General features: G+C 40.4%; 2 protein-coding genes across 11 annotated transcripts; one reads left to right on the top strand and one right to left on the bottom strand.

Annotated features, from left to right (window-relative positions):
* Positions 1–23: 23 nt before the first annotated feature.
* Positions 24–22,024, bottom strand: ppp1r16a (protein phosphatase 1, regulatory subunit 16A). Of its 6 annotated transcripts, XM_061758185.1 has the most exons (14): positions 21,618–22,024; positions 21,162–21,258; positions 20,539–20,750; positions 5,127–5,646; positions 4,709–4,938; positions 4,146–4,216; positions 3,432–3,577; positions 2,616–2,719; positions 2,374–2,498; positions 2,057–2,182; positions 1,888–1,963; positions 1,667–1,796; positions 1,426–1,579; positions 24–750 (listed from the first exon to the last, which is right to left on the bottom strand). In XM_061758185.1, the coding sequence occupies exons 4-14, from the start codon at positions 5,165–5,167 to the stop codon at positions 250–252; spliced, it is 1,704 nt and encodes a 567-aa protein (XP_061614169.1). In that variant the 5' UTR covers positions 5,168–5,646; positions 20,539–20,750; positions 21,162–21,258; positions 21,618–22,024; the 3' UTR covers positions 24–249. The 6 variants fall into 6 exon arrangements, with proteins under 6 accessions (XP_061614169.1, XP_061614171.1, XP_061614167.1 ...); XM_061758187.1 differs by lacking the exons at positions 20,539–20,750; positions 21,162–21,258; positions 21,618–22,024 and adding an exon at positions 16,265–16,408 and having other exon boundaries at positions 4,709–4,948; XM_061758183.1 differs by lacking the exons at positions 20,539–20,750; positions 21,162–21,258; positions 21,618–22,024 and adding an exon at positions 16,265–16,408.
* Positions 15,564–27,845, top strand: foxh1 (forkhead box H1). 5 transcript variants are annotated; one of them, XM_061758191.1, is made up of 7 exons: positions 15,570–15,626; positions 17,948–18,049; positions 19,587–19,679; positions 23,154–23,235; positions 23,418–23,968; positions 24,415–24,519; positions 26,125–27,845. In XM_061758191.1, exons 5-7 carry the CDS (start codon positions 23,534–23,536, stop codon positions 27,076–27,078), a joined length of 1,494 nt encoding a protein of 497 aa, XP_061614175.1. In that variant the 5' UTR covers positions 15,570–15,626; positions 17,948–18,049; positions 19,587–19,679; positions 23,154–23,235; positions 23,418–23,533; the 3' UTR covers positions 27,079–27,845. The 5 variants fall into 5 exon arrangements, with proteins under 5 accessions (XP_061614178.1, XP_061614176.1, XP_061614174.1 ...); XM_061758190.1 differs by lacking the exon at positions 19,587–19,679 and having other exon boundaries at positions 15,569–15,626; XM_061758194.1 differs by lacking the exons at positions 17,948–18,049; positions 19,587–19,679 and having other exon boundaries at positions 15,564–15,626; positions 23,422–23,968.
* Positions 27,846–27,940: the final 95 nt, after the last annotated feature.

Here is a 27,940-nt window from a genome sequence, read left to right as displayed (position 1 = left end):
CTGAAAAAAGTGCAACTTAAAGCTCATATTTTCAATATTTAATAATAAGTCACAAGTTTTTATTTAGTCATTCATATTCAGTCGACTTATGCAATGTTGACATTATTGTCAGGCTTTCGTGAAGAACACAGTATCAGTGAAGATTGAAAAAAAGTGCACCATGCAATCAACTCATGAAGTGGGAGGAAAGTGTAAGGATAACAATCGTGAGCCACATTGGAGTGTAAAAACTGTCCAACTTCTGTGTCCCTACATGAGTCCACAGCATGGCTCCTTGTTGGTAGACTGCTCCTCCTCAGGGGCTCGCAGTTTCAGTAGAGGAGGATCTCCACTGGCTGGTGTGAAGAACACCTGGCTGGGGGATGCTGCTGTCTCTGTGCTGTGCTGTGCCGCAGGACTCGTCGTCTCGGACGCAGCGGCAGGGGTCTCCTCTTCTATTGGTGGGGTCAAAGGTGGCGGAGGCGCCGGGTACTTATTGAGCTTGGCTGCCGCCCGCTGTCGTTTCAGGTCGGCCAACGTGTGGTGGGATTTTTCCCGAGTCATACTGTCTGAGCCTTCTTCGTCTACGGGCCCTGATGCTGAGTTGAGCTGGTAGGAGGCGCTGCGTTCCGTGCGACCGCCGCCGCTCCACTGCTCTCCAGGTACAGAAGAGGCCAGGGAAACAGATGTCCCTCCATTGCCCAAGCTTGAAATGCTACTGCTAACGGTAGCCTCTGGCTCATCCGCATGTGACGAGGCTCCACCTCCAGCCTAAATGGTAAGATGCAAGGAATGATACATTTACATTTGTATCAATGTGGTGATGTTGTGTCGGGCTGCACACTATATTTCTTAATCTGATCATCAAACAGTTACATCATCAGGAGTCTTATGTGGCCTTGCAATAACTTAATGGAGGCATAATGGTTCCCCCTACTTACAAGCAACCACCAGGTACCACTTCTGTAGTTTTTGTATAATGCTATAAAATTTTGACAAATAAATCAATTTTAAGTTTGGTGGCTGAACAAGAAACAATAATGCAATACCCTATTGTTTTCTATGCAACGGTGAAAGTTGAATGTGGAAAAGAAAGCGATGTTCCCCACACTAATATGCTTATATCCTAACAGTGGTATCTTCAAGGTGGGTGTTTTCCAAGTTTACATGCTGACATGTCAATATTTCTCAACAAGGACCAGAGGTCAATGTCTGGTGTTCCACTACCTTTTTAGTCCATCGTTTCACTTGTTTCTTTTTCTGAAGCAACACGGTATTAAATAGTTCAGACAATTGTTTGGAATAGGAGCAGTCCTTGAATAAAATATTTTAGGGAAGGAAAAAAGTTATAAGTTACACTTGTCATCCATCCATCCAACCATTTTCTATACCACATTGCTATTTATATTTTCAGTGACAAGACAGATTTCCCTTAAAAATGCTCACATGCTGGTGAAGCTCGTTATCTGTCAGACGGTCCTCGTCCTCATCTTGGGGTTCAGGCTCACAGCCCCTCTCCTGCCACACCATGGCCTCTTTGTGATGCTCCCGCCGGTACAGGCTGGAGCGCTCATTCACACTGACACGACGCACCACTTTCCTGTGCGGATAAATGAGACAGAAACATTAAATTCCTACTCCCACAAGTTCCCTCCAACTAAACTGGGGGCCTAAAATCCACTCTTACCCTCTGCTGCCGGTACTAGAAGCTCGTCTTTGCAAGGTACCCTTGTGACGGTCCTGGCTTTTCATGATGGCGTCGTGTTTGTGCTTGAGGTCCATTAGTTTGGCTCTGACCTCCTCATCCATGCACACATCTTTAAAAACATTCAGATATTATTTTTTAGAATGATAGCAACAAGGCTGGAAGTTTTACATTTAATAACAAAAATAAAATAAAAAACATGCCCAGGGGAGTCTCTTCCAGGATAGACTTTGCATCTAAGCTGGCTTCATGGCCCACCAGCAGCTCCACCATTTGGATCTATGGTTTAAACACAAACACAATTATTTGCTCTCATACATAGTCTTAGTGAGTTCTACAGGTAGATTAGGTTTCTCATGCTGCGGTACTGACTTGTCCCCAGCAGGAGGCAGCATGCAACGGCGTCCACCCATCACAGTCCTTTACCTCCACCTGAGCCTTGTGTTCCAGCAGCAGCTCGGCCACAGACAGGTATCCATTGGCAGATGCTATATGTAGCTAGAAGACACGTTCAACAAAAAGTTGCACAACAGAATCACAAGAGAGATCACAAACAAACCTTATAATGAATAATGAGCTAATTTAACCTACAAAATAATTTGTTTAAAGTTATTTTATCATAACACAGAGAACTTGGCTTTGGAGAGATAAAAGGACAATACTTGAAATTTGGGAAGAAAAATTCTCACCAGTGTTGTCCCATTATCATCCTGACTGTTTAAGTCAGCTCCATTCTGAACTAGAGCTCGGATGTCAGCAAGCATGGCCGCCTCTTTAGCTCCTCTGCATTCATCTATACGCACCTGTGTTATCCCTGCACAAACAGATTTCATCTCGTCTTTCCTGCTAATGCTTTAGCTATCAGCAGTACCCTGAAATAAATCCAGGTGCATGTAAACATAAATGACGTTATTTGACCCATCTCTCGGACCCTGTTCAGTCATGATCATCTCCAGAAGCTCGAGTGTGGCCTCATCCTCACAGAGGTCATAGGGCATGTTTCCATCTGCATTGACGGCCGTCAGGTCCGCTCCACTGTAGGTACCATACACACAAAATGGAAGAAACGTGGATTAGAGTGCAATTCGGTGACTACTAAACCTACCATATCAATAGTTAAATCTATGTGTAATCTATAACAGGTGATTAGAATAGAGGGAGGATGAAAACAGCCACTGGTGCTCTTTCAATCCCTTTTTTGAACCAAACGGTAACATCATACAGTAAACACGAGCGCATTCTTAGCCGACCTGCTGATGGCCCCGTCACTTTAGACAGACAATGGCTAACGCAAAAGCCAGTGAACAGCCGGCCGACTGTGGGTCCTCATTCGGTCACTTCCACCTCAGTCAATAGGCCAGACCCGCCTTTTAAGGCAGGTTCACATTCACCATCACAGCTGTGTATAGTGTGAGCATGGTGACCCCAAGTGGACAAACATAAGACCCGCACCTCACATGCACATACTATATTTTGGTTTTGCAGTATATAGGTGAAGCTTTGAAATACTGAAACAATAAATACTTGGTCGCTACTTCAAGGACTTTGTCTGTTGTGGGGGCGGTCTGTATCGTAATCCCTGCGATAAATGAGTGATTCCCGTACACATGTTTGCAAAGTGTCAAGAAGTAAACCTGAAGCCATACTCGCATTGTTTATGCTAATTCTGAGAGCTGTCTGGCAGCAACTGAACCATAAAGAGTAACTTCCAGCAGGAGAAAGGGAAAATGTTCTCAGGCCAACTCACGACTGAATAAGGAGTTGCACCAGCCCAGTGTGCCCACAGGTGGCAGCAGCATGCAGCGGTGTCCACAGCTCACTGTCACAGGCATTGATACAAGCACCGGCGTCCAACAGGCATTGCACCACGCCCACAAAGTCATCAATGCAGCACTGGCAGGACAGGACAGATGGACATGTGCATGAGCCACATTGTAAGTATAGGCTTCGATGCAGATGGGAAGCATGTGCACAATAGTGGGGAGTAAAACTTTGTGTATTGAAAAATCACATTTTTAAGAAGGAAAAATATTTTGCTGCTGTCATGAGAATGAGATAAGAATGGTGGAAAAGCGCTTCTAAGTGCTTCTCACAGAGGAGTTCGTCAGACAAAACAGGATTTTAGAAACGTTGTCCCTGGAATCTGACTCAAACCGTTTAGAAAAAGAATGTTCACCAAACTCTGGGAAGGAGTCATTGTGTTTGTATAATGAAGATAAGTGAAGGCATAGACAAAATAAAAGACAAACAGAAAAAACATCGATGACCAGACAAATAGCACTTTTAAGGGCACTTGCAAATTGTTTTGTTTAACTTTTCAGTTTTTGTTTATAAAACCTGAGTGGGTTGTAGAAGGTGTGACAATCCAAATGAACCTGAACCCCATTAAAAGGCCATGGCAATGTTTTGGATTGCTCCTTCATATCAAACTAGGCAGACTGACGGGAATATGTGCGTTTACCTGATGGAGGGCCGTCAGTCCATCTTCATTGACCAGATCAGGGCTAACGCCACTGTTGAGCAGCTCCCTCACTAGATGATATACACAAATATACACATAAACCTTACATGAAAGACATTGCAGAAATCTAGCTTCCATAAAAAGTTGTGCTTGTCAGTGTGCAAGCTAACAATGAACTTAAAGGATTTAACCCTATTCTTAGCCTTGATCCCACACCTGACAAAGGGCATTGAAGACAAAGACGGCCTGAGAATTCAAGTCAGTGTCAATTATGCATGTCTTCCTTTGAATCTAGTTTTTACTCATCACCATATTAATACTTGATGGATTACTGTCTGAGGTCTTGCATGACACAAATAAATTAGGTTCTGCTTTCACATGACAAGAGATTTTTGATTGGCCAGAGTTGATCTCAAAGAATGGTGTCATACTGTCTTGAGGCTGCGCATATAATGGCGGTGTAAGGACTTCCTCTAATTATGACAACTCCAAATATTTGGGTGGGGTTACTGTGTCTTCTCTGAATTATTACATATGACAAATGTAAGCATGCTTCTACTAACCCTCATCCAGGTCATTGCGTGCAGCTGCATCGAGAAGGGTAGTGGCACTGGGGAAGGTTACTTTTCTTGTACGCTTCTTCTTCTTATCTGCTTTGGCCTTCGAGCCTCGTGCTGCATCCTTCTCCATCTGGGCCCACGCCTTCAGTTGTTGAGCACGCCGCCTCTGGGCATGTTTGAGGCGTTCGGTGGCACTCAGACGGCCAATGGTGGACATCTCAGCTAGCAACTCACTGTGGTCGGCTGCCATAATGGCACAACACAGTCACTAAATATTCCTGCTTCCCTTAGTTCAAGTGTTGTGTCATCTGTATTCTTCTAAAGAAGTTTGTTATGACATTGCATAGGTGAGGGTGCAGGAATTTATCTATAAAACTAAAGCCAAAAAAACAAAAGGAAAGAAAGGAAAAATTGTACGTACACCAATGATTCAAACTTATGTAGTGGAATCAGATGGCACATATCTCCATGATTGCAGAAAGGAGGAACATATAGAATGACTGCAGTGTCTCTTTTCCATATTTCAGATCAGAACTTCTATCATGGCAGGAAAAGTGAAACATGTGTCCAAAACAAAAAACATTCGACCTGAGAATTGCAACCAATAATCAGTCCTCCTCTCCTCCATGTCATTGATGGGACACTTGGCCAATGATCCACCGTTGAATTCCAATTTCTCGCTCGGTTAGATGTTTCATTTGAGCTTGTAAATTACTTACTTGGATACAAAATAGGAGCCACTCTCACTTGTAGATCTAGCTAGATGGTATTTAAATATTCACACAGTGTCTACTGCAGTTGATACATGCGGTGCTTTCAAAAATCCTTTGGTGGTGACTGCTGATGACTCAAAAATCACCATATATTGCATTGCAGCTGGCAACTTATTGGGCTGATCCTCCAGGGAACTGGGTTGGACACTTCAAGTCTTCTGGCTGCAACTGTGGGGAAGGACAGTAGATTTAATTGGCATGTTACAGTACAATGTAACAGCACTTCTCTCCTACCCCTGCTATCTTTAATTCTTGAGCTCCTTCAAACAACTCCCTCTCCCAAAGGAAACATGAGACGGTGGGACTCTTGTCATTAATGATTGACACACATTGTGGCCAAACACACACTTTACAGGTGTTGAGCATAAACACAAGGTAAGACTTGAGGAGGTGTGAACAGATGTGAAGGGGACTGAACCTGGTCTAGGGCATGAGACGTTGCAACATCTTAGCCAAGTTCTCATTAGCATAACAAACTGGGCAACGTCTGTGGCCTACACACACACACTTGGCTCTTTCTCAGCTACTTATATATTATTTAGACTCAGGCCTGTGAGCGCTGAGAGCAAGGTCAATTCGAGGCACTCAGTAAGATTGTGATCGCCAGGGCCTCATCCAACAGGCCTGCCACTGGATTAAACAGTGGCCTTGGTACAAATGTTTGTGTCATTTTCATACCACCCTTGACTGGTGGGTTACAGCAAGAACACAGACCTCTAAGAGTGATTATGTTCATTTCCATGTACAATGTAAGTTCTCTTCGTTCAGGTAAGTCACAGTTTCCACAGTCCACGCTTACAGTAAATAGGAGACCTGTCACGCTGAGAGGAAAACTATATTCAGTTAGCCAATGAAAAACAACATGTCATGTGTCATTTGAAAGGAGATTTAAAGGATGAAGGGATTGGAGGAAAAAGGAAAATCCCCACAGGAACGTTAACTGCTGTATTAGTGGTGTAATTCCAGACACACTTTTTAGTTAAAACAAGAGTGTATGGTGGCAAATGAAAATGTTGTTTTGCCCTGGTTTAAACAGCAGCACTGATTGGCCCTAGAGACTAATTAATACGAGATGGAGGCTGTGTGTCAGACTGATGATGTATGAATCATGATGACAACAAGAAATCAAAACAAAAACAAAAAACACTTTAGTGCAAAAATCCTCTCTTATCTATGTTGCATTGGTGAAAACAACAACCACAACATTTGAACAAAAGCACTCATACGGTGTGTTTTCTGTCTACTTGTCTAAATATGATCCGGTAAACAAGTCAAACAAGCTGAAGTCAGTCAAGGAACTCAAGAATCTCCGTGATAAGAGACTAATTAGGCTTCCAAAATACACCAAGGGGTAAGTGTTCTATTTGATATCATTTAAGCTTACTGTAGCTGATCATACTTGTTGACACATTAGACGACTTATCAGTGTTGGTGTTTGATGGGTCGCTGCTCGGCTTCAATAGGTGGCAATACTAATTAGGCCTATTGATTACATTGATTCAAAGGTGTTGAATTGGATGCATTTTACATTCTGGCCAACATTCAAGACACACAGAAGAAGCATATGTCAAGTCAGTGTGCTATATTTTCCGATACAGTATTTATACTTAACTAGCACAATCAAACAAATTACTTGTAGGCACCATTAAAAGGATATGGCAAGTGGTTATTGTGGGTGGTTAGCTTTTATGTACAGAAATGATAAATAAGTAGAAATACGTGGCCATAGACAACCACAATATAACATTAATTGTCTATTGTACCATGAAGGTTGTTCAACAAAAAAAGAGTTAGAATAATAAGGTCAGTCCAAATGAAACTGTAATTGGCTTTTGTGCGTCATTGCATCTAGCTAAAGTATATATTACAACCCCAATTCCAATGAAGTTGGGACGTTGTGTTAAACATAAATAAAAACAGAATACAATGAAATCATGTTCGACCTATATTTAATTGAATACACTACAAAGACAAGATATTTCATGTTCAAACTAATAAACTTTATTGTTTTTAGCAAATAATCATTAACTTGGAATTTTATGGCTGCAACATGTTCCAAAAAAGCTGGGACAGGTGGCAAAAAAGAAAAATGTTCATCAAACACCTGTTTGGAACATCCCACAGGTGAACAGGCTAATTGGGAACAGGTGGGTGCCATGATTGGGTATAAAAGGAGCTGCCCTGAATTGCTCAGTCATTCACAAGCAAAGATGGGGCGAGGTTCACCTCTTTGTGAACAAGTGCGTGAGAAAATAGTCGAACGGTTAAAGGACAATGTTCCTCAACGTACAATTGCAAGGAATTTAGGGATTTTGTCATCTATGGTCCATAATATCATCAAAAGGTTCAGACAATCTGGAGAAATCACTGCATGTAAGCGGCAAGGCCGAAAACCAACATTGAATGCCCATGACCGTCGATCTCTCAGGGGGCACTGCATCAAAAACCGACATCAATGTGTAAAGAATATCACCACATGAGCTCAGGAAAACTTCAGAAAACCAATGTCAGTAAATACAGTTCGGTGCTACATCCGTAAGTGCAATCTGAAACTCTACTATGCAAAGCAAAAGCCACTTATCAACAACACCCAGAAACACCGCCGGCTTTCTGGGCCCGAGCTCATCTAAGATGGACTGATGCAAAGTGGAAAACTGTTCTGTGGTCCGACGAGTCCACATTTCAAATTGCTTTTGGAAATTGTGGACGTCGTGTCCTCCGGGCCAAAGAGGAAAAGAACCATCCGGACTGTTATGGACGCAAAGTTCAAAAGCCAGCATCTGTGATGGTATGGGGCTGTGTTAGTGACAATGGCATGGGTAACTTACACATCTGTGAAGGCACCATTAATGCTGAAAGGTACATACAGGTTTTGGAGAAATATATGCTGCCATCCAAGCGATGTCTTTTTCATGGACGCCCCTGCTTATTTCAGCAAGACAATGCCAAACCACATTCTGCACGTGTTACAACAGCGTGGCTTCGTAGTAAAAGAGTGCAGGTACTAGACTGGCCTGCCTGCAGTCCAGACCTGTCTCCCGTCCAGACCTGTCTCCCATTGAAAATGTGTGGCGCATTATGAAGCGTAAAATACGACAACGGAGACCCCGGACTGTTGAACAGCTGAAGCTGTACATCAAGCAAGAATGGGAAAGAATTCCACCTACAAAGCTTCAATAACTAGTGTCCTCAGTTCCCAAACGTTTATTGAATGTTGTTTAAAAAAAAAAAAAAAGGTGATGTAACACGGTGGTAAACATGACCCTGTCCCAGCTTTTTTGGAACGTGTTGCAGCCATAACATTCTAAGTTAATGATTATTTGCTAAAAACAATAAAGTTGATCAGTTTGAACATTAAATATCTTGTCTTTGTAGTGTATTCAATTAAATATAGGTTGAAAATGATTTGCAAATCATTGTATTCTGTTTTTATTTATGTTTAACACAATGTCCCAACTTCATTGGAATTGGGGTTGTACATGGTATAATAGATACTATCAAGTACTGGTATAAATACACAAAATATGAACATGATCCGACTAAATCTGTGATCCCTTTTCTGAACACCCAATTAAAGTTCTATCTAGTATATCACAACTGCAAAAAAATAAATACAATAAAATAAAGCATTCCTTAAAAAAGATTCCTCGTGTTCAGTAAGTAATTATCGTAAAATACCAAATACCATTCGTACTGTCAGCAATGGTTTATGTCAGTGCTCCAAATTAAGCATCCAATCGAGGATTTGTGTTCCTATTTCTTTCAAATGTGAGAAAGGGTGTTTTGACATTGGCCTTGGCTCCAATACGCTTAAGAATTTTTTTGTTTTTCTTGTGAGCAACACTGTGTCCTGGCCTTGTGACTTTCAGCACTGATATGATAAAAGGAGAAGTGGTAAATCACTGATATTGTACAAACCGGCAAAGTAGAACAGAACGCAAACATGGAGAAATATGAACAAATATTCAGTGCCTGCTCAAATATTCCTCGGTCAATCTGACATTTGTGGACTTTTTCCCACCTCATGACTTAACAGGAAGGGGAGTCTAGAGCTGTTCTGGAACATACACTTTCTTTCAACGAGTGTAATGAATAGAGCACTATGAACACACTAACACGCTGCTGAAGCATTTATCAAGAGGGCGGTAACGAAACTCACAGGAACAAAGCCCTGCTTAAATCCCAGGTTGGCTCAGGCCTTAAATGTGGCAACATTTGGGAGTAGGCAGGTGGTTGTGTCATTATGAAATAGCATGGCACCATCATTGTGTACCACCGTAGCTGAGCTGTTTGATGAAACAAAGCTGAGTTCAGTGCAGATGATTCTTGAATGATCCTCTGGCGGACGCCAAGTGTGCTAATCTGTTTACAAAATAATCACACACCATGTTTGCATGAGTCAGCAGCACGGGACAAAGGTTTCGCTAATGTCATCATACCTATTTCAAAAGTATTTTACCATGAAAATATGGCTAAATTAACGGAAGAGGAGGAGAAGCTAACCATTAAGTCTTGTCAAGGTTGAGCTTTTACACATAATCGCAATTCTGCATGTGTGGTCGTGGGAGGAGATGAAGAGAATTTTTTTCCTCAAGAACAGCACATGGAGGAAAGAAGACAAGGGAGAATGAGAAGGATGGATGTCAAGGAGTCATTTGACAGCTCCTAAACAGGAAGTGGTCTCATCTATCAATTTAAATCTCATGGCACACCACCAACAAGAACTGAAATAATGAAGTCGTCTAAATGTACTCACAAAATGACTTAGTGTGACATATGGGCCTGTTTAATTTAACACAAAGCTGATATTTTCGCAGGAAGGCATGACTTATTCTGTTGTATGAATGGCAACAGTTGGATACATGTACAGTATATTGTATCTTTTGCCATATAATGGAAGAGCATTCAATGGTTCTGCCTGTCACTATACATTGATGGCAAAGATATAGGGGAAGTAAAAATAAACAACTGTGATAATGTGGTTTCACAAGTGTGCACACCTTCTTATAATTTGGAAAGTGAACCAATCACATTCAAACTAGTTAAATGGGAGTCAGCACACATCGGCACCCATTTAGCCCCAAATAAAGTCAGTAGAAGGGTACAAAATAATTTATAAGGCATTTACTGTAGAACAGAGTGAAGACAGTCATTATCAAGTGGAGAAAATATGGCACAACGGTGACATCACTAAAAACTGGACATCCCGCAAAAACGTATGACAAGACGAGAAGAAAACTGGTCAGGGAGGCTGCCAAGCAGCTGACAGTAGCATTCTTGCAGGACTTTCTAGCAAGTACTGTTTAGTACATGTGACAAAAATCTCCCATCTTCTTCAATATTTATTATTGGGAGGCTGAAATTACGAAGATTTGGACAATTTCAAGTTAAACCAGGTCTCTAAACGATTAATCAATTATCAAAATTAATTAATTTGATAATCGATTAGTTGTCGAGTAATTGATTGTTTGATGCACCTCTACTTAAAACAAAAATAAATGAAAGATTAGCATTTCAGTCATTTTGAAATTATGGAAAACTATTTACTGTAGAAAACTTTAGGGAGCTATTTATTTGGTTAAGTTTTCATTTAACTTCATGAGACATTCTGCTGAGCCTGGTAGCTCCCTGCACTTTTTGTTAGAATTTTAAAACAAAGATGTCTATTGTCTAAGATAAAAAACCAAACAAAACTATCGTGTTGCAAATCTGAAAATGTGTTTATTAAACATATGCTTAAAGAAATTTATACGAAGTGTTGGAGTTAGTATTATTCAAAATTTGATGCTAATATTTTTCCTTTTACAGAAAATAAATATAGGCTCCAAATATCGGTTATCGGCCTCCTTGGCTACAAATAATTGGTATCGGCCCAGAAAAAAAAACATCAGTCTATCCCTAATCCAAACCCAGTCACATTTTGCAAAATCACACTAGAAATGTACCAAACGCATGTGGCAAAATATGCTATGGTACGATGCAATCAATGTTGAACTTTTGGGCCAGAATTCCAAAAGGTACTGTATGTTTGGCGCAAACACAACAATGCTCACCACTACAAGAACCTCATACAGTGAAGCATGGTGGTGGCAGCATCGTGCTTTAAGGCTGCTTTAATTCAGCTACAACTGGGGCCTTAGTCAGGGTGGAGGAAATTATGAACAGTTCCAAATACCAGTCAGTGTTGGCACAAAAACTTCAGGCTTCTGCTAGAAAACAACATAAAGTCAGGAGAAACCGAGAACCTCTGAACTTTATTTGGGGTTAATCAGAGGCCCTTTAAATGGTGGCATGTGTGTGCTGACTTCCATTTAACGTGTTTGAATGTGATTGGTAAATTCTGAACAAAGCCAAATCCCCAGTTCTAAGCGGGTGTGCACACTTTTTCAACCACATTACCTCAGAATCAGAATCATCTTTACTGGCCAAATACTTTAAAACACACAAGGAAATTGTCTACGCTAGATGGAGCCACTATAGTACGACAACAAACAGCCACTATGAAAAAATACACATTTAGGACATAAAAATACAAGTACGGAGAGTCTTTGAGCAATGAAAGGGTAGCAGTAGTGTGGTAATGCTGATACAATGATAATTGTGCAAATGATGCACAGTCGGCAACCACGTGAGTGGCCAGTAGTAATCAACAACAGTTACGCAAATAACGTAGCGTGACGAAGCTACAGCAATGAGTACGGTAAGATTGTAATAATATCCCAATAGAGATGTGCAAAATTGGCCAAAACTGTCAACATGTCGCAATGGAATTGTAAAATTGTCTCAGTTGTTTATTTTTTACATCCCATCAATTGAGTTATATGGGATAAAGAAAAAAGGCATTTATAACAGGGGGTGTGTATAATTTTTAGATCTACAGAATTTTCTTATAAACTGCAAATATTTTGCTGCGGTCACCTGTACAACTCTACATCAGAAAAGAGCCTGAAAGAGCAGGAAGGAGTGCGACATTACTATTATCTTACATATGGATCGGCCGAGCCATGCAGTTTCAAGATTAATTTTGTCACATTAAATTGTTGAACATATAAAATATTAATTAGCAATCGTGATTGTATATGGGACTTGATTTGACTTATGAGACATTTTACCAAGAAGAACGTTTTGTCTTATTAGCTGCAAATAATATTTTTTTATTTCTGTTATTGCTGTGAAAGTTGATGTAAGTTAATGCTAGGGGAAAAAAGGAACAAAAGTAATAATTATCGGCCGATAATTTGCCTTTTTTGCTGATCGGCTTTATTGTCATAATTCGCTGATTCAAACAATGATGTCATTGATCGGCTCTGCAAAAGACATTTACTCCGCGTCGCCTTCAGATACAGTATATTTGAATTCAAAAGCGAGTTTATTTTAAGCCTTGTCATGTGTCTTTTGACGTCATATACGATCACTGGGCTTTGTCAAATCAAACGTGACCGGATACACTCGTTACCATGGCCATGAAAACAACACTGGATTGCGCGTGTATCGTGTTGGTCAAACAAGAATAAAATGGGGAAAAACTTGTGGTGGTGGTGGTCACCGGTGCTCGGGAGAAGATGTTCGTTCAAGGATTGCCTGAGGTATGTTCACGTACTTTTAATACGATACGGCTATTCACTGTTTTTGCGCTAACTGAAAGGCCCTAGGAAGCCACGAGATGGCCCTAAAAGGCCTCTCTTGGTACCAGAGGCAACTGACATTTTTGGGATGTGAGAGGGGCATCGATTAAGAGTTTTTTTCAATACTATTCGCGGAATGGATCGATATAACGAATAGCATGAAGAAAGTTTTTGTCCTTCATCCGAAATATGACAATCTTTATTCTAATAAGAATTTTTAAAAAATGCACAATTTTGTGATACAGTAGCCAACGTAATTTTTGTTGGACAGTGACAACATATTTTGTTAACACATCATTCCTAAATTGTATATGATGTGATTCATATCATTCAATATCAAAAATCAATTGTACACATAAAGGTCTACCCCATTCCTCCGCCCGATACTCTTTGCTGTTCAGTTAAAAAACAACAACAAATATTTTTTGAAAAATCTACAGTATGACTAAACCACCTATTGCAACATTGTTATCTTAAACCTTCAATAAAAAAAAACTAGTTGCAAAACGATAAAATGTTATTCCTGTGAAATGAAAATGCACCAGGTACACTTGTATTCAACCCGCATGCTTTCCTCATACGATCAAAGTAGACCAAGGTCCACTCAACTTCAATAAAATCTAGAAATGTCACCTGACCTTTACACGATTTCCTCCAAGGTCTGACATCATAAACACTGTCTGTGTGCTTGTCTACCTGTTTCGAGTAGTCTGCCAGCTAATATTCATTTCATTTGTTAACTAGTGAAACATGCAAATGTTTGATGGTATATGTACTGCACAAATCTGGACCGCAATGGGTAGTGTACATATAATTTTGAGCTACAAGGCTGGTTTGACAAGAATGCAAACATTGATTATGAACATAAATTTGTGTGACACACCCTAATTCAAAGAGAACTACATGGCACATTTTCGATCCCCGAGGCAACATATTCACATTTGTGATCAAGGCTGCAAAGGGACGATGATATTTTACGTTTAAAACATCCATCCATCCATTTTCTGAGGCGCTTCTCCTCACTAGGGTCGCGGGCGTGCTGGAGCCTATCCCAGCTGTCATCGGGCAGGAGGCGGGGTACACCCTGAACTGGTTGCCAGCCAATCGCAGGGCACATAGGAACAAACAACCATTCGCACTCACAGTCATGCCTACGGGCAATTTAGAGTCTCCAATTCATGCATGTTTTTGGGATGTGGGAGGAAACCGGAGTGCCCGGAGAAAACCCACGCAGGCACGGGGAGAACATGCAAACTCCACACAGGCGGGGCCGGGGATTGAACCCAGGTCCTCAGAACTGTGAGGCTGACGCTCTAAGCAGTCGGCCACCGTGCCGCCGTTTAAAACATTTGTAAACTCTTCTTTGTGAGTCATTTTTCATCCATGCAAAACCCTTAAGACGGCAGCTTCCTGAAAGTGAGGTTCCCTCTAGATCAGTGGTTCTTAAGCTGAGTTCACTCAAACCCCAGGGGTTGGGTGAATAAATCTCCTGGGTTAAGCAGCGGTCAAGAAACACAAACTGTTTGTGTGTGTGTGTCAGTCCCATTCACCCTGGTCGTATGATTCGTGACAACTCTTCAGAACAACAATGCTCTCAGCCATTCGGTGTCAACAATTCAGAGAAAACTCTTGAGATACTCATACTGTTTGTAACAATGTATCTTTGCGAGCAATCCTTTCCGAGGATGGTAGACCTAAAATTGAATGAAAAGACTTTGTTGCGAAAATGATATGAGAGTGGCACTTGCCAAGGTCAAGCCGAGCATTCCTGAACTTATCTCTGGAAGGCAACAGCAAGCGACAGCAAAAGTTACATTGATTTGCAATAAATATCCATTGAGTTATTGTTTTTTTTTTTTTTTTTAAATCATGATTTGTTGGTTTTGTTCTTTGAACACAGTGCTTTTATGTGCAACTGAGCACAGGTCATTTTGTGCGGTGATATATGTACCTATGTTTTGAATTTGGGGAAGAAAAAAATAAAATAAAATAAAAATCACATATTATTTTTCCAGCTACAAAGGATTTAGTGACTGGATGTATGAAACTTGCAGGGCTTAGTACCTCCAAAAATGTAAGAACCACTGCTCTAGAATTCAGTGATTCTCAAAGTGTGGTGCAAGTACCACAAGTGGTACGCACGGTCTGTCTCGTGTACAGGTGTCAAACTCAAGGCCCGGGGGCCAGATCCGACCCGCTGCATCATTTTATGTGGCCTGTGAAAGCAAATCTTGCATGTCAACTTCTGTGATTCTGCTCGAATCAGTACCAACATTTCAAATTGTCAAATTTTTTGTTACCAAACCCCTGCTGACAGTTACAATAGTTGGATAATCTATTATCGTTGACTTCCGATTTCCAAACTAGTTATCCATTAATCTGTTGTGTACGCGTAGTCTTATGAGTAGGCAATTAAACATTTATATGATTTCACAATCATAACGGCCCTCTGAGGGAAACCGTTACTACAATGTAACGACAAAAATGACTTTGAAACCCCTGGTACGTGAAAGAATCATGACTGTAAGTACATTTTTATTTAAATTTGCAAACCTCTGCTTTGTTTATGATGAACACTTACTGCTATAGGCTATTGTATGTTAATGTTGACCATTATAGTGGTACTTGATGTAAAAAAATATATATGAGAACCACTGCTCTAGAATTGTAATCGTTATCAATACTTTTTAATACTGAAATAAAAAGCAAGCACAATTACAATCTGTCTTACAATCTGTCACGTTTAAGTATATGGTCACATGGCTACATTTGCACCATTAGTGCGTAGGACATGAATGTAAACAATAAGCCGAATGGCTACGCTGGCCTCAACAGGTGGCTCATCGGACAGGTAAAGGTGGCTTCGTTCATAGAACAAGACCGACCGTGTGTGTGTGTGTGTTCTGTGCTAGGCGGCTATCCCCTTTAGCCAACTTCAGAATGCCCGCTGAGCTTCGCTAAAGTCGGCTTTCCTTACTCTTCTGCCGTGTTAGCATCCGCGAGACGCAGGTTATTAGCTTTACATAATTTCAGCGGCGAGGTCGTGCTCACAAGTAGCGGGGACATAAGTTACATAAACAGTGTAACCACCGTACGGTGTACTTCATAAAAGTAAAACGCAGAATACGGAGAGGGGGGGGGGCAAAAAAAACGTATCGTACCTGTGCTGTTGGCTGTGTGTGAGCTCCTGCCACAGCCAGCCCCACCAGGGAAATGCTTCACCATAACAACCGGACCTGAAACCTCTCCTCCTGCTCTACGCCTCCGACAGACGGCGCCAAAGTATCCATGTTTGAAACAGCTTCGGTAAAAAGGAGACAAGCGATAGCACGGGGAAACAGCGCCATCTATTGGGGAGAGTTTAGTACTACAGCGGAAATATCATGGAAAAAGTCATTTATTTGAAGTACTTCAATTCCAAAAGTGAAACTCATATTATGTAGACTCACGGCACACAGAGTGAAATATTTCATGAATTTATTTGTTATAATTTTGATTATTATCCCTCAGGTCTTGTGTGATTTTACTCCCCTTTCAGTTTCATCCACCAATCCATCCATCGTGTTTATTATTTTTAAGATTTCTTTTAAATCTTTTTTTTGTGCTTCTTTTACACTTCTCCTCAGTTGCACACCACTTTCAAGTACAATCCAAATAATAAACAGATTCTTCAATTACTTTTCCGACAGTGTCAATCAGATTTGCGCATTACAAACTCTAACGATAGTAATTTCATTTTTTTACAACATTATACCTCTAAATATTAATGTCTGTGTCCCACAAATGTATTAATTAATTTCTTCTGCAAGAGTTTTTCCATTCACTATTATTGTAGTTAGTCTTATATATTTATATATATATATATTTATATATATAGTAGGCTGTGACGCCATTTGAATTTATGCATGTTTTGACAATAAAACTGAATGTTTAGCTATAAGCATATATATATATATATATATATATATATATATCGTTTAAGTAAGGGCTTAAGTTACAATTTCAACAGCGGTTCATGACTAATTCGACGTACTGTGCCAAAATATAACAAATGCTACTTTGTAGCTGATGTTTCATTGCCTTCTTTTATGTTCTAACCACAACAGAGGCAGGCTATTATGCATCAGCATGAAATATGTATTTTAAGCGTGGTCCAATCAATTACCACTTCTGGTACGTGGGCTTCCTCTTGTGGTATACTAACGAATCACTGCCTAAGAACAGTTCAATTGAACTTTTATCTTCTACTGCATACATTTGCATTTCATATTCAAGAACTGTTTGTTTGAAAACATTTTTAAGGGGCATTTTATATTTAACTTTTATATGCAATACATTTTAATTTAATCATTATTTCAAGTTAATTATTTAGTTATTTATTTCACTATATTTAAACACGGTGTTACTGTTCAAACTGTACATTAATATTACATGTATTTTTTAGGAATTAAAGCTTTTTTCTCTTTTTTTTTGATGAACACTTAGGCTTACGTATGCTGTTGTATTTTAATGTTGGTCATGATCAATCAAGATGGCGCCTAACCGTGTCGTCACCTTGGTTACGTGCTCTCTAGTACTGTCCATGCAAATAAAGATGGTTCTGATTCTGATGGTATGTACTTGGAGAGCACTGGAGTATTTTTCCCCCCAGTGGTACTTGACGCAAAAAGTTAAAAGAAATCACTATAATAGATAGATAGATAGATAACACAAAATTCTGTCCATCAAATCCACCACATGGGTTTTTGTGGGAGTTCTGAAGAACTGTGTTAATTAACAGTGTTAAAATACAGATACTGAGTTGAAACCACCAGAGGGAGACATCTTTTTTTTTTCTTTTTCAGAGAGGTAAATCACTAGCAAGTTGCAGCAGGTGAAGGAAGTTTAGGAAGTCATCAGAAAACAAGTTGAGACTGCAAAAGTAACTAAAGCAGCAAAGTCACGTGGTAAGACCTACTGTTATATGTTGAATTTGAATTGAAATGAAAAAAAAAAATAATAATCTACAGGAGTGTATGTACAAACATCTAAAAAGTAAATAGTTGTGCCTCTATCTTATGAGGACTATAAAGTGGGGTCAATCAGTACAGGAAATATGTACAACAAAAATGACTAGCCAGAAATTGGCATCTATTGTCAATATTTGGTGTGTGAGAGCTATAAAGTGAGGTTAAACTTAGACATGTTTGAATAAAATGGCAAGTATATGAATATTTGACTTAAGTAACCACACTGGTGTTGCCAATGGGGTAATAAGGTGGAGTCAACATAAGAAAAAGTTTGACTAAACTATAGTGTTTGAATAACGTAGCAACAACATGCCCCCAAAATAGTATTTATTATTATGGGGCTATAAAGTGACGTAGAAGCCATAAAAGAAAGGCCATTCACCGTAATTGGTATGAATTGACAATATTCGCGGTCTGATGGATTTTTCATGTGATATCGGACATTTTGAACAACCACTTGCTTTGATGCTTTTTTTTTTTTTTTTTTGCTTTCAAATGCTTCAATTGCTAATCTTTATGAGATTTCACTGGACATTTTGGTGTGCCTTTTTATTTATTTTGTATTATGATTGTGTGTGTTCCATGACTATATATTGTTGTCCTGGACCAAGGACACTCTTGTGAAGGATACGTTTAATCTCAATGAGGCTTTTTAACAATTTCACAAAAAATGTAGCGTCAGAAGAAGAAATGTATGAATAACAAAACAACCACTTACCAAAAATTGTGTAGGCGTAGGTGTAGTCAAGATTTTCCATTTAAGTGATGTAATGTGGGAGAAATAGCCTACTAGAAAGGTTTTCATAATAACCATTTGTTCAGTTTAGTTTTGCCATTATATACAGTATGATTGATATTAAATGTAACCACAAATATTTGATGAGATAACCAGAACAAGACAAAGTAGTGGGTGTTTATTTTCATCCACTATTTCATACGCTGTAAAAAAAAAAAAAAAAAAAAAAAACCTTGACAAAATGTAAAATATCATGGTAACTTGATGCAAGAGATTTTTGAGTTTTCTCAACTTTTGCCTCCTGTTGTTGACTTAACTAAGGTTTACAAGTTATGACACTAATTCTGCCAACTTGGATTTTTTTGTTGACCTAATTAGGATAATCCTGTAAGGCTAACGAAGAAATCCTGGTTTCAATGCCATGTATTTCTGCCTTCACCAAAGACAGATATTTTTTGTCGAATAATCATACAATTCTTACGCCAGTGAGTTAAAAATGTACCTATATGAATAAAGGAAAATGTATGTTGCTGTAATTAGATTTGAAAAATGCTCATGAAGTAGATTTTGAAAAAAAAAAACAAGCACAACTGAATGTTATCTGAACTCTATCTGAAATCTTTTAACATTGATTTTGTTTAACAGTGCCTCAAGTACATTGCAGAACGTCATGGGTAATCGGGTCAATTTCTGTGGAAAAAAATATTGACGGTTTCTTTTTCTTTTGGGTGCTTTGAGCGCCACAGCACAGATGTTAACATTGAAGTCCAGAACCAATAAAGAAAAACAAAGGACGCGGGGGAAAAAAAAACAACTGTCCAGCTACATATAGTAAGTATTAGTATTAAGGCCATAATAATGAACTTGAGCAGTTAAAAGTTCTTCGAAACTTCCCCATCAATGAACAGGGAACTCACTGTTAAAACACCAGTTCTGCGCTTCGTGTGAAGTGGGAAACACTTCGACAAAGCTTTCAAAATACTGCATGACAGAATCTCACCATATATTGTCAACAACATCGATTTCTCTGACTAAAATTGACATTTCTAATAATGATTTATCCACTTAACTTTCACATTGTCCAACCAGGTCAAAATGACCCATTCTGTTTTGACTGTTCCCTCCTCCGCCCCTTCTTTCTTTCCTGCCTTCATTCTTCCGCTCCTTCCATCTCTTTTCCCCCTCCCTCTTTTTTCTTCCTCTTCCCTTCCTTCTTTCCTCCCCTGCTTTCCTCTTCCCTTCCTCCTTTCCTTCCTTCCTTCCTTCATCCTCCCTGTACTTCCTTCTTCGTTTCTGAACCGAAGGACAACAGGAGGGGAACTTTTTATCGAATAAAAATAACATTTTCGATCACCTACTCATCCCTATGCTAGTTGAAAGAGGTGACCTTTTTTTTTTTTGCATACATTAGTTTTTGTTGAACAATAATTAATTTTAATAACAGTTCAAACACTAAATATGCAACTCTGGGAAACTGACAAATGATTATATCAGAAGCAAATGGATTTTAACCACAGGTTTTTTTTTTTACATGACTCAACTACAATGCACTTGAACAAGCTAAAGAACACAAGTTAAAGTCATGTCTGACTTCCCCATTAACAGTCACAGCAATAGCTTTGTTTTCAGAGCCCTTATGCGCTGTGACCAAGCTAAAAAAAGATGGCCTGAATTGCTTCAAAATGTATACCTCATCTGCTTTGGATAATCAATGTGGAGGGCATACAGAAGTCCAAAGATGTATGCCAAGGCCGTAGAGAGGTCTCGTATGTTGTGTAGAACCGTGTCCCCTTCAAACACAACTGCCTGGTCTTGCACAGATGTATCGGCATTGTCATCTTGTCAGATGGTGAGGATGGCAAGAGATGCACCGTTCAGCACTGGTTCCAAAATATCAGTGTCCTGAAGAGAAGTAACAAATGCATTATTGAGAGCTAAGAAAAACTAAAAGACGAAATACATTTCTACTGATTTGAATTTAAACTTCCGTACCATGCTGGTCATTTGACTCATGGAGGGTTTAAAAAGAAAACATCTTTTTATTTTATTAATGACACAGTTGATTTCACCCACCAACCTTGTGATGAGTTTTGTACAAAAGTATTTTCTCCTACTGAACACCCACCAACTATGCCCAGCTGCTTCTCAGCAGAAAAAAAAGGGAGCGAGACTTATAGAGAAATATAATCCTCACCATAAATTTACTCTATGTGGACAGCACTGAGGAGGTGTATATTTCCATTTTGGATGAACTCCTCCTTTAAAACACCTCGTGGGAATTAGTTTTACTTGCATTACTTTTTCTGTACTTACAAAGCACGTCAGGAAAACCTTTGTTGCATCTTCTCAGAGGAAAACGGGCAGGCCTCTCAGTGCTGCTGTCTTTCGGTGGGACACAATGTCGGGATGTCTAAAGAGGATTCAGTGGAAAACAAGCATTTCAATTAGTATGGTAACGTAGTGTACTTTATACACAATGTCAAATCAGAACTCTTTCACAGTAATGAAGATAAATCACAGGTCAGACACAGCAACATATAAAACTTATTAAAAAAAACACTGCAACCATGCTAACAATTTTACTTTTACAAATTAAAATTCTGTTAAATAAAATACCGTCAAAAAAAGAACATAAAGCAATGACTGCTGAACTTCTTTTTTAGTGACACATGTCCATTAATGTGTTATTGCTGGAGCCAACATCTTTTTCTGAAAAATATATTCATACTCCTCTAAAAAAAAAAAAAAAAAAAAAAGCACTTTACTCACCTGTTTATCCATCTTCTCACCAAGAGTTCCCTTCTTAGACCTGTACAGTTTCAGCAGGACAGGCACAAATTTGTCAAGGGACGCATTGAAAGTCCCCCAGAAGGTCTTAGCTCGTGATCCGATGAAATTCTTCAGATTTTGAAATAAAACCTTAGCAGAGAAGCAGGCGAAGGGCTGGAAATATATTAGTTAGCTTAGTTGCTAGGGCAAAATGCTTGTCCGTTCCCGCCTCCTGTCCGTGAAAATGTTCCAACGCTCGAATCAAACTGCAGACCAGACAAAAATTCGTAATGGCAGAAACAATTCAGTTCACATCCAACTGTCCACGTTCGGTCAAGTTTTACGAAATTGTCGACGGACTACCGTCACACGGGTCAGGTACGGTCGGCGGGCGAGTTCAAACTGGTTCAGACCGCGTGCGCATGCGCACTTCACTAATGAGGTGGAGTTTCTCACAGGTTCTTGATATCACTCAAAAAAAAAAACTCGACTCAAAAGTCAATCATCTTTGTTGTGCTATTTAGAAAATATTAGTGAGGACAACAATGAGAGAAATTTGTCGGTTGTTTTGTAGGTTGTAAATGGAAACCTTGATTTCTGAGTCTGATGAGTTTGAAAACTTTCATGAGAGCAACCATTACTAGTTATCGTTTTTACAGTGTGTAGCCTCATAGGCCATTAGCGCATCCTTCAATAATAATAATAATAACTGATTTCCAGAGACAGTTCATCTCGCGAAGTCCTAGGAAATTACGATTTTGTTGATTCGTATCTTTTTTTTTTTTTTTTTTTTTTTGCAAACGACCGCAAGATTGTCCTTGTCCAAGGTGTGAATGTCCTGCCCATCTCGAACACTTCGCAGCTCGTCAGCCCCACAAAACCCACAAATGGGTGTTGAGTACCCCCCCTGCCCCCACCCAGAATCTACTCACATGCTAATCAGCTTCTCTATGGGAAGGATACTCACTTGGTCGTCAGCCTGCCGACGGGGTTTCTCCTAATCCAACTTGTTTTCACTGTCTTGCTGGGAAACAAGAGATGCCACATTAGCACTACGTTAATTGGAACAAAAGATGTGCATTCCCGAAACTCTCTACTTTCTAGCTTGAATGACGTCCTGCAATGCAAAGTCCACCTGGGAGCGAGATCGCCGCAAAACTGAAGCCTCGTATAGTTCCAAGTTTTAGTTTGAAAATTCTGCATCTGCTGACTCGTTTCAAAATAAACGCGCAACGTACTGAGCTCCGGAAACCATTTAACTGCGAATATTCTAAAACGATATCAGAAGGCGTGTGATTTTTCAAATTGTGTCGTAGCTGTAAACGAGAGATTCCTTTCGTATATTGCCTGGAAGAAATTGTTGATTGCGCGTATGACTCCCCATGAATCCTCCTTTATAGAGAGCCTCCGTGCAGTATCACATAATACTGATGCGCGGCCGGAGTTTATTGGCGATAATCAGATGACTAAAGTTCCCTTTTTAAATATGATGTTGATGTGTTTATTTTATTAATTTTTTTTTATTTTTTTTTGCAGTATCTTCCCTGACGAAACGCAGCGGCCGTGCGTAAATGTTTACGCACGTCTCCAGAGCAAAATCCGCATTCATGTGTTGAAGGTGGGGAAATTGATATTATCATAAAGGTTATTTACAGGTGGTTTAGTGTCTTATACACAAGCCCCCCCCCCAACCACAACCCCCCGGCGATCAGTCATCCTGCTCTCAGATAACGCGTCATTCTCTTCTCGATTACGCAGCGGGATTGACATGAAACTGTTAATTGTTTGCTCTTCAAATAGTCAGCCTGGAGCCAGCAGTCTGCCGCAAGTTAAGGACCGACTATTTGACCGCCCCCACCCGACCCCCCACCCCACCCTTCTCGGTCCGCCTGTCCGAACGCGCAGCAACCATCAGCATGACAAAGCACTGGCCGGGGCACAGCCTGATGGCACCGCCTGCTCTCAGCCACCTCGGAGACCATCGCCTCGACTCGAGTCGTCCGCCCGGCCACGTAGCGCGGAGCTCCACAGTCCGGCACCGGAGCCAGCAGCGTCCGGCGCAGATGGTCCCCCAGCACCCGCCACCGAGCTTCTCCGAGCCCTCAGCAGTCCACCCGCAGGAGCACATCACCGGCGCATTCATGGATGCTAATCAGTTGGCACCGGAGCCGTCGTACGGGAACGCTCACGAGGCCAACCCCAAACGAGAAGCTGAGCGGCGGGAGGCCCCCGCACCGAGAGGCGCTAAGAAGAAGAACTATCAGCGGTACCCCAAACCGCCCTACTCCTACCTTGCAATGATTGCCATGGTGATCCAACGCTCGCCGGAGAAGAAACTGACTTTATCTGAGGTAAACGCCAATAGAAAACATGCATGCGTTTGATTGTAAATTGCAAGTGCACCCAATGCCGCTTTGAGGGTTTTACGCACGTCCCTCTTTTGACTTTCTAGAGTCAGTAAGTCAAAGGAGCAATTTCTTCAAGAAAATAAGATGAAGATTCAATGTTAAGTCAATACACAGTGAGACAGAAAACAACAAAGCTTGTTGACACTTGAGTGAATGCCAGCCGTGCCATTATTGGGTTTGTTAACCGATAAGACAAGTTGCACTGCACTGCAACCAGATGCTGATATGTAGCAAGAGGATGATAAGATATACAGTACAGTACATTAGCCTCAACATGGACGTCAAATAGGAAAGTCAACTATTTGTTAACCAATGCCAAGTGCAATTTGGCATTGGCGTCACCTCAAGCTACTAGTGATCTACAATATGTTTTGCTGGTCTGGTTTCAGATTCTGAAGGAGATTAGCACCCTCTTTCCATTCTTTAAGGGGAACTACAAAGGCTGGCGGGATTCTGTGCGACACAACCTTTCTTCATATGACTGTTTTGTTAAGGTTTGTATGGTAACACAGTTGACAGCAAAAGAAGTTGCGTGAACGTACTCTTGAATAATCTCCAGCTGAAGACTAGTGTTGCACACCATTTGGATGAGATTTCATCGGCAGTGCCTGGCTGGATTCATGTAATGTAATTGGACTCAGGTTGACACCATGACAATAATCACATATCGTTCAAGCGTTGTCCCATTCAGTTGGCACCATCGAGAGGTAATCATATAGCAAGATGTTTATTATTGTGGTCGCAGTTTTCAATAATGTAGAACTGCACTGCATTACACTTGCAGGTGTTAGCGTTGCCGAACATTTTGGGGCGAACTGCAGCACCACCACAAATTACAAGCACAACATGTAGTGCTTGTAACACAAAACATGTTTGAGTCTGCTCCTCCGAGCCCAAAATGATTCATAATGTGGCCTAATTTTAAATTGTAGTTATGTTAGTTAGTTTGGAATGACTCAAATTAGTTGCGTTAAGAGATGCATATTGATTTAAAAAAAAAAATCTTGACCAAATGTCCCATGTCCTAAATTATTAAAACCCTTTCTCAAAACGGACAATCTAAAATGTACACAGTAGTGGAGTAGAATGTTCTAGATCAGTGATTCTCAGTGTGTTACGACTAGTACCACTAGTGCTACACAGGCTCCCTCCCTCAAGTGGTATGGGAAAGATTTACTAAATTAAATACAAATAAAACGTACTACATTTCAAACATGTAACACTGTATTAGAATGAAGCTTGTAACTATGCATACTGTGTGCCTATTCACACGTTTGTTAAATCCAGTACTGAACATTTTTAAATACAGTTCAGTTGTATTTAACTTTTAAGTCAAAAGGAAACATTTTATTAGTTCAATAATTTGCATTTAATCTTTGTGTTTTTAAAATTTATTTACATGCAATACATTTTTCATTGAATCATTCAGGTAGTTTTTTTTTTTTTTTTTTTTTTTTTAAGATTGTCCTTTATAGAAGTGCAGTGTTCATGTTAAAACTGTACACTGGCTTACAATAATAAATATACTTATGTATATTATCTACATGGGACAATATATTAATTGTCCTTTGTAGAAGTGCAGCGTTTGTGTTCAAACTGCATAACGTCTTACAATAACAAAGCTTTTCAGGTATTAAAACTCTAAGTTTCTGTATTTTAATGTTGGTTATTTTGTGGGACGTGGTGTAAAAAGTTCCAAGAACCACTGCACTAATTATGCGAGAAATTATCAAATTGTTTTCTCAAACTTGTTCGATATTGTATGTATAGTTTTTACAATGCTTTCATGGAACGACGTCATGCTTTCCTGCGCCTATTTCTCATAATTTTCAGCCATTTTCATATAACGGCACTCATGTAACAAATAAGAACTCAATTGACTGAAAATATGGCCAGCGTATGAATCATTTTTGGCCTAACTGTATAAATGCAGCGCTTCTATTTGCACATTCTTAATTCTTGCGACAAGACTCTTTGATGGTCTTTTGGCTGAAACCTCAAACCAGTTTGAAGCTTCTATTCACTGTTATTGTGAATAAATGTGAAAGGGGGTCAGCCCAGCCCAACTATTCATTATTCATTTATACTTCCACCCGCAGGTGTTAAAAGATCCCACCAAGCCCCAGGGCAAAGGTAACTTCTGGGCTGTGGAGCTGAGCTGCGTTCCTATGGAACTCTTAAAGAGGCAGAACACTGCTGTGTCTCGCCAGGATGAGACCATCTTTGCTCAGGATCTGGCCCCTTACATCCTGCAGGGCCACAAGCCGGAATCCGAGCCAGCGCGGCCCACTGACCCGGTGACAACGTTCCCTCCCAGGAACCTCTCCCCACCCCAAGAGGACTTGTTCCGACCCAAGCTGGACTCATCCTTCGCTATTGACTCTTTGCTCCACAGCCTTCGCCCCAACAGCGGCTCTGGGGATGTGGACATGGGCTGTTGGGGCGAGACAGCACGCCCCCAGCTATCGCCCCCTCCGCGACCCCGCTACGCCTCTTCTGCCCGCAGTGTTTCTGCCAGCTCAGCTAGCCCAGCCTCCACCTCCTCGTCTTCCTCTGAGGAAGACTGGAAGGGGGGGTCCCTACATGGGAAGCGTCTCCCTCCCGATGGTCAAGCGGGATCAGACGGTTATGAGGAATATAAAGCTCCACTACATAAGTCAGCGCGGCGGGATGCTCTTGCACCACCTTGGGAGCTGCCCACCTCCTATGCCAAATACGCCCCACCCAATGCGGTCGCCCCGCCAAGCATGCGGTTCAACAGTGGACCTCTAATGCCCCTACATGGTGGACTTCCTCTTTATGGCTATGGGAGCCCTCATGTGGCGCCGGGTCACTTTCTGAGCCATGCTTACTGGCCCATCCTCCCCAGCGGACGGGTTTCCGTCCAACCCCCTCCGCTCATCATGGACCTGGACAACATGCTGCAGTCTGTGCCACCAAATAAGAGTGTGTTTGACGCACTAATGCCACCCAATCAAAACTCACATCACCAGCCACCCAGTCAGTACACCTTGCAGAATGGGTCGTCCTTAAACCGGTACCCTCAGTATTGACTCCTTTAGCTACTGACTCTTTTATAAACTGTCACTTTATTGCATGCAAACTACAATGACATTTGAGGCACAGAGGAACAACTCTTAAACATGACTTGCAGCTCCATAAAACTGTGCAAAAGGTGCAAAAATAAAGAAACTACCTTTAACTGTACAACCGAGCATATCTACCTCAATCTTACAAGGAAATTTTGCATTTTCTCACATACAGCATTATCTTTGCACCTTAGTTGCATTGTTTTTTTTTTTTAAATTGGACAGCTGAATGTGTTTTGTACTAAATTTTATGGCTGAGTGAAAGGAATTGGGCAGTAAATGGTGCATAAAATAGAACCCAGTGGTGTTACAAACTCATGAAAGACATTACTTTTATCCTGTTTTAATGGTGCATCGAAGGCACAGAAGGGCACTAGACAGTTACACAGAATTTTTACATGCAAAGATCAATCATGCTTATTGATTGTACTGTTCCTTTAAATATTGCTCAGGTTTATTTTTATTTTTTTAAAGGAAATGTCAGACCACCACCTCATTTTTAGTTGTCGACTGTGGACTTTGCACTGTGGGGTTAACTTGCACTCTTTTGAAGTCGTGAATGTCTACCAAAAGAAATTCTTTATAAATGTCTACCTGTGTTGACAGCTAAATATTTTTGTTTTTAAAAATATATTGTCATCCTTCCGCCTCGATTTTGTCTCTGGGGCTAAGCTGTATAAAGAATGTCATGGTGCTGAACAGGGTCTATAATAAAATTCTGTTTTAGTCCAAAATTAGATTGCTGTGATACTTCATCCACAAGGCTTTAAAGCTATGCAAAAGTTGAAAGTTTTGCTTGCTTGCAAGATTCTTTTCATTGTCTTTC

The sequence above is a fragment of the Phyllopteryx taeniolatus genome, chromosome 20, assembly GCF_024500385.1.
Source record: "Phyllopteryx taeniolatus isolate TA_2022b chromosome 20, UOR_Ptae_1.2, whole genome shotgun sequence".
Taxonomy (NCBI): domain Eukaryota; kingdom Metazoa; phylum Chordata; class Actinopteri; order Syngnathiformes; family Syngnathidae; genus Phyllopteryx; species Phyllopteryx taeniolatus.
This window is presented reverse-complemented; position numbering and strand designations above follow the sequence as displayed.

Bases quoted from the DNA above. Each gene is read 5' to 3' on its own strand.
- ppp1r16a (XM_061758182.1), bottom strand. From the start codon at position 16,328: ATGGTGAAGCATTTCCCTGGTGGGGCTGGCTGTGGCAGGAGCTCACAC. The intron at 3,578-4,145 runs GTAAACGCACAT...CTGTCCTGCCAG, and splicing joins GACTGACGGCCCTCCATCAG to TGCTGCATTGATGACTTTGT. The intron at 2,720-3,431 runs GTGAGTTGGCCT...TGGTACCTACAG, and splicing joins GTGCAACTCCTTATTCAGTC to TGGAGCGGACCTGACGGCCG.
- foxh1 (XM_061758194.1), top strand. From the start codon at position 23,534: ATGACAAAGCACTGGCCGGGGCACAGCCTGATGGCACCGCCTGCTCTC. The intron at 23,969-24,414 runs GTAAACGCCAAT...GTCTGGTTTCAG, and splicing joins AGAAACTGACTTTATCTGAG to ATTCTGAAGGAGATTAGCAC. The intron at 24,520-26,124 runs GTTTGTATGGTA...TTCCACCCGCAG, and splicing joins CATATGACTGTTTTGTTAAG to GTGTTAAAAGATCCCACCAA.